The 6,905-nt window shown below is 32.5% G+C and overlaps 1 protein-coding gene across 1 annotated transcript; it reads left to right on the top strand.

The window, feature by feature from the left end:
- Positions 1–496: 496 nt before the first annotated feature.
- AREB3 (ABA-responsive element binding protein 3) lies at positions 497–4,084 on the top strand. Its single transcript, XM_016306389.3, has 4 exons — positions 497–904; positions 1,025–2,018; positions 2,109–2,180; positions 3,746–4,084. The coding sequence occupies exons 2-4, from the start codon at positions 1,116–1,118 to the stop codon at positions 3,824–3,826; spliced, it is 1,056 nt and encodes a 351-aa protein (XP_016161875.3). The 5' UTR covers positions 497–904; positions 1,025–1,115; the 3' UTR covers positions 3,827–4,084.
- Positions 4,085–6,905: the final 2,821 nt, after the last annotated feature.

Raw genomic sequence — 6,905 nt, 5'->3', positions numbered from 1 at the left:
TATTTCTAAACTAAACATTCATCATATTCACTCTTCAATTTTTTATGAGTTAAGAAGATTACACTCCACTTTCGATTAAAATAATAGCAAAAACTTGCTTACTTTATACGTAATATGAGCATTATCCAAGAGAATGTAGGACCTTTTCCATCTTTATTATATTAGACATTAGATATTTATTCATATATCAATATCTTTTTTTTGTAAATTTTTAATACTTTTGTCCTTGCTTGGTCTGGGTTAGTGCTCATACCCCCAAAGGAAAAATAAAATAAAATTAAAATGACCAACTTGTTTTTAAGATTTCAGATTTGGATCCTACAGGACTTGGTACCCTCGATTTCGTTTTGTTTCTAACCGAGGTAGTCAGAAGAGTCTATTCTTTAAACAGTTTCGAAAAATTTCTTTATCCATTTAACCATTTTTATAAATTATTCCCACCTTTCTTTTAATTATATTTTCCCTTTAAAGTGAAAACTTAATCATTCTTTTGGTTACTGTAAGCTATTTCCCCCTATAGGTTGGTTTTTGCAGCCACCAGTTTGGCAGTTTCCATGACCAAAAAAATAGTACTATTTATGCTGAATGTTCTTGCTATTTGCTGGATTAATTTTGGGGTTTTGTTCTTTGATGCACTTTGGTGATTATAGTATACAAATAACATGCATGATAAGTTATTGGTAATTTTTTGTCTTATCCTTTCATTTATCAACCTGTGTTGTTATTTTGTGACATTACTGTTTTTTCCACAATAATCTCCTTTGATTGCTGAATCCGGGTCAACTTCTTTTCTCGTCTGGGTCAAATTTCCACTCACCCCATTTTACACGGCATGCCTTGTGTTTGAGTAAATGTCACAGTGAGACCAATCTCAAAGTTCAGCACAAATTGGTTGTATTTTGGGGTATGTTCTCTTTCTTTTTCCTCTCTTGTTTCAAGTTTGGTGCCAAGTTTGTTCCTTTGGATATAAAATAATCACTGCAAAAGCTACTCTACTTTGGGTTTTTCTTGCCTGCTTGAATAGAGATTGAGGTGCTTTCTGGGGTGTTGGAATTTGGAGGAGATGAAACAGATAGGGTTTTAGGTTGTTTTTTTCACTTGGGGGTTTCAGAAAAATGGGTTCTCAAGGTGGGGCAGTCCAAGAGGCACAGAGTGGTGGCTCTGGCTCCTTGGCTAGGCAAGGGTCATTGTATAATCTCACACTTGATGAGGTTCAAAACCAGCTTGGAAATTTGGGGAAGCCATTAGGAAGCATGAATCTTGATGAGCTTCTAAAGAGTGTGTTTACGGCTGAGGCTGGAGGTTGTGGTGGTGATGGTGGTGGTGGTCAAGCCTCTTCTGGATTGGGTTCTGGGACTGATGCTAACATTCAGCAGCAGCATGCTCAGTTAGCTTCGGTTTCATCCCTGAATCGACAAGGGAGCCTAACTGTTTCTGGAGATCTTAGCAAGAAAACCATTGATGAGGTTTGGAGAGATATGCAGAAAAAGAAGAGTGGTGGAAACAGTAATAATAATGATAAGAAAACTCAGGAGACACCGCCGACATTTGGCGAGATGACCCTGGAGGATTTCTTGGTGAAAGCAGGAGTTGTTGCAGAGTCTTTTGCTACTGAGGATAATGCTATGTCAAGGGTTGATTCCAATGTGGCTTCTCAGCACAATGTTTCTGATCAAGTACATTGGATTCAATACCAAATCCCATCAGTGCAGCCGGCACCGCATCTCCAGCATAATCAGCATCAGAAGCAGCAGAATAATATGATTGCTGGTTATATCGCTGGCCCTGTGGTTCAGCAGTCTTTTCCTGTTGTGGTGAATCCGGTTCTGGATGCTGGATACACTGAGACAATGGTGACTATGTCGCCATCTTCTTTGATGGGTACATTATCAGATACCCAGACTCCGGGTCGGAAAAGGGTTGCCTCTGGTACTGTTGTTGAGAAAACTGTGGAGAGGAGACAGAAGAGGATGATAAAGAATAGGGAATCTGCTGCGCGGTCGCGTGCTAGAAAACAGGTTATTTGTTTTAACTTTGAAGCCTCTTTTTCCTCTTGATAGTTTTGTAATTTGTATTTGAGACAAGAATACATCTATGTCAATGGACAGGCTTACACACAAGAACTGGAGAATAAAGTTTCCCGTTTAGAAGAAGAAAATGAAAGGCTTAGAAGACAGCAGGTAGGTTTCGATTCCTTTTTCAGTATGCATTATTTTATACTAGCGGCTCCACAGGCACTGCATGTCTATTGTTGTTAAGTTGCATTATTATCTAAAGGCTAAGAGTAGCATAAACTAGACGAGCTTCAAAAGGCTTCCCTTACATTCTAGATGACCTCGACGTTTCTTCCATATAGCTCTCATCATACAATTTTAGAAGGCTTCCATTTGTCTCCTGTGTATTTCTCATTTTGGTCGGTCTTTATTATTCTACTGAACCTTAGCATTCCGTAATTTGAGAGATTGGTGCTTTGAATTTTGTTTCTATAATGGCCTCTGTATTCTGCTTATTTCACTTCTGTCCTACTTCATTCATCATTCTGAGTGGTCTTAATTTGATAACTCCTCGTTATTCTCTATCACTAATTTCTTGGAAATGCTAGAAAACGTGCAGATTTTAGAATATGCCTAATTTGACTGGCTTGATAAATTCATTGATTACTGCGTCTTTAGAAAAAAAAAATTAGATTAATAGATCACGGTTTTTTGAAGTTAAAAATGTGAGATATGCTACAGAATAAGATTTGCCATCAAATCAGGTAATCAAAAGAGCCTTATGGAGAATGTAGTTTGAGCAGGCTCCTCTAGTGCCTATATTGCTGTGCCAAAAAAAGGGACTCGCAATTGGGACTATAGATTTCCGAATTTGTTTTCTGTCTCTTGATTAGAAGTAATTTCATGAAAAAACCTCTCATAAGATTTCTCAGAATTTGATGTTACATACTATCTCTAAAGATTTGAGTTGTTTCAAAACTTTGTGAATAGGATTTGACCTTGCTCCGTTTGTTATTATGTTTAAGGAAAAGTATATGGAACCAAAAGGTGATCAGCCAAAAAGTAAACAAAACCGTTTAATTAGAATCACTTTTGAATAATATGTTTGAAAACTGCTCCTGGGATCACGGAGCACAAATCAAAACCCAATTTTTCGTGGAGCCCAAACACATTTTGGCTGGTTTTTAGCTGATATGCTTTTGGTTTCCTAGTTGTTCTCTATGTTTAATAGGAGATACAATGATTTCACATACAATATGGTGTAAGATACCCATAGAAGTAACCTAACAATCTAATATTGCAGTACCTTGCAGCTTCAGGGTTTCTCTTTCTCCAACCATTTTATGTGCAGTTTTACTTACTAACTCATTTCAAGCCAATGCTGTAAGAATCATTAGGAAATCAAGAACCTATAGTTTGTGCTATTTAATGAAATAAGCTATCAGAGTAATAAACTTGAATAGTACTGTTCAAGAATTTGGATTCACCTCAATTTTGTAGTGAATATAAAAGATGAATAACTGCATATTTTGCAGCACATTCTTAACAGTGTATAAATGGCTTAAGTTTTATATCCATATTGCATCTTTTCTATCTCTATTCCTTTCTATATTATTTTCAATCGTTCTATGTATTCTTTCATCCAATAGAGTTACACTCAGATGAGTCCTTCATCATAATAGTGCCCTTTCTAAAGTTGGTTCTAGATGGTTCATCTCTGCTCATAGTAACTTATGAATGTTTTCTTGCAGGAGATAGAGAAGGTGTTGCCAAGTGAGCCACCACCGGAGCCCAAGCGTCAACTTCGCCGGACGAGTTCGGGACCCCTTTGAATGCCCTCACTGTGTTCTCATTTGCAAAATATATATATTCGACACTATAGTTTGCACAGTTAGAAGGGTGGTTTTGTCATTATGGTAGTTCTGCTGTTAGTTCTCCTAAGCATGCTCATTTGTAAGAGTGTTTTTCTTGAATGTACATTTCATATAAGCCAAACTTTAATTTACCAAGCACTATAAAATATACTTTACTCTAATTTTGGACACATTGTGGCAATGTGACTTCACAAAAAAAGGTTTCTTTCTTTGTTATCTTTGTGTTGTGTGTGGTGCAAATTATAATCAATATATAGTTGCATTTTGTTTAAACCTGTAATCTTTTGGTTTTTGAAACTGATTCCATGTAGAGTGTACTTTTTCCTGCTAAGATTTGTTTCTAATTTTCTGTCAAGTTAGGAATTCTACATGTCCCGTGGTAAATGCAATGATCTTGGCCTATTAATAAGGTGTAGTTAATAATTATGAGATTTTAAAAATTAGTTTGGAACTAAGGGATTTAAAAGCGAGAAGGGGACCAGTGTAATATCTAAGGGTTGCAAGGAAGTTACATTTTATTTTGATGGCTGAGCTGTTGGAGAAGCATTCCATTAAAATAACTCAATAGGAACATAAAAATCAAGACACAATAAATAGCACAATAGTAGGGAAGAATTAATTAGCTTATGTGAATTGGCCAAGGCGTGTTAACAACTTTATTGGATTTGCTCAAGGGAACTCAAAATCATGATGTGTTTGGTAATCCTCTCCTTGTGTTCTTTTCTGTCCAACTCTAATCTTTGCATTAGTGCTATTATACTATTAGAAAGTTTTCACATATGCCAGTCAGTTTTACGGGCACTTTTTTAGTCAGCTTTACTGGCACTTTGCTATGTCATGCTGCAGTACTGTTGAGATATATAGTTAAAAATGTTGATGGTGTAGATTTATTAAAATTATTATGTGCTAGAATCATAGACAAATGGTGTAAGCTGTTCCGTAAATCCGTTGAAAGTTTGACCTGAATAGCAACAATGGTATTGACATTGAAGGCACTTGTCGTATGTTTTGTCAATTTGTGGAGCCGCAACGTTGAACTCAGCTCACAAGTGGAGCCGCTGGAGTGAGTGAGGTTTTTTTTTTTGGTACTAAAAAGTATGGGCCTTTGATTTGTTTTACAAGTCATGAGCTTAGTTGGGCTATGTGATGTTTAAGTTTTGATCGTTCTTTCAGTAGTAATGCTGTGGACAAAAGTATTACTAAATAAAAATAAGGATTCTCATTTACCAAAAACGTAAAATTATTCTCCAGAAATTAATAGTGCCATTTTGCCATAGTGATATGCGGTGCTGAATCCCAGCGAAAGTGATTTGGAAGGCATGATTTTTTAAAACTAATATTACATATATATATCCAATTATATATTATTAAGATAATAAAAATAATTATTATTTATGTATATTTACTGTTTAAATAGTCATAAAAAAATAAGTTAATTTATTTATCAAAATTTTCAGAGTTTGTAATTAAATAAAAGTTTTTTCAAATTTAGATATATATTTTGATGTAATACTTTTAAAAGATGAAAATAAAAATAAATATATATAATATTTAAGTATACTTAATTTTTTTAAATAAATAACGTATATTTTTTATATTTTTTTATCAAAATAATATTATAGTCATTGATTTTTGAATTATTTATTTTTCAATAAAATAGATATATGTTAGCTGTGTACTTTTTATAGTTAATGTTTTAAAAGTATCTAATTTTTTAGTGATTTTATTTTTTTTAAAAATAGTGATGTGAATAAGGTCACGATAATATTAAAAAATAAAAAATATATATATAATAAACAAATTAGAGGATAAATAATATATTAAAAAACAAAATTAATTTTATAAAAACTAAAAAATAGCGGTGGAACATAAATTTTGTATCTATTAGAATTATACATGAAGATCAAGAGTATTTTGAATAAGAATTTTTAAATTTGTTTTAAATTAAATAGAATTAAAAAAATAAATTAATAGTTATAACATTTATAAATAATATCAGTAAATTTATATGGATATTTTTGTATATAATAATAATGTTGCCCTTAAGATAAATAGGTGGTCCCATACATTTATCAGTTACTCTAATCTAAATAAAAAAACTTCAATTTCACCGTTAACAGTAACTCATATTCGTCTATCTCATTTTTATCTATATTTTCAGTAATAGTTATAGAAAAAATTACGTACAATTTTGGTCTTTAAGGTATAAGTTAAAATATTTTTTCGTCTCGAATTTTTTTTGCATACAAAATCATCCCTAGATAATAATAATAATAATATTATTATTATTAAGTCTGACTTTTGTCAATATAAATAATTATCGATATTTTTTGATGAGTTTAAAGATGCTAATACTTCATCAAATATCTTTCATCCTCAAACTATTAATGTCATTTACATTAGTAATTCATATATATATATATATATATATATATATATATATTTTAATATATTTAATTTTCATAAATATTCATTTAAAATATTTATAACTTGAACCGTTGACTCAGTAACACATAAATGCAACATCCAACCCTTCATTAATGGAACTATCACACCTTAATTAATATTATTATTTAATAATAATTTTCTTGATTCCTTTCTTTGGCCTACCTTTCTTTGGCCTAAGCCATTAAGAAAACAAAAATCAAGAAAGCCAAACGTGGCTTGTTTATATATATATATATATATATATATATATGGTGAATTCTACTCAACCTTTTTTAAAATAACATGTAACTTACTTTTTGTTATGTGTCAAATTTTAATTGGTCATCATCTTAACCATAGTTAGATTATTTTGTAATTTATTATTTGAGATGGATAATGATATAATTTCTTAAAATATCAAAACCCACTTCCGTTAATTGAAGCACCTTTCCACTCCTCTATTCTTTCTTCATCGCGTAGCTTCCGTCCTTTCAAGTATCGCCGTCGTGACAAGAACCGCCAACGTCGTCGTCATCATCTCGACGTCTTTAAATTCTCGTCGTAATTTTACTGTCCTTTCCAATATAGCCAGTGCTGACCTTATCGCTAT

The sequence above is a fragment of the Arachis ipaensis genome, chromosome B6 (assembly GCF_059453495.1).
Source record: "Arachis ipaensis isolate K30076 ecotype BB chromosome B6, ASM5945349v1, whole genome shotgun sequence".
Taxonomy (NCBI): domain Eukaryota; kingdom Viridiplantae; phylum Streptophyta; class Magnoliopsida; order Fabales; family Fabaceae; genus Arachis; species Arachis ipaensis.
The sequence above is the reverse complement of the archived record's forward strand: the minus strand, read 5'-3'. Positions and strand labels throughout refer to the sequence as shown.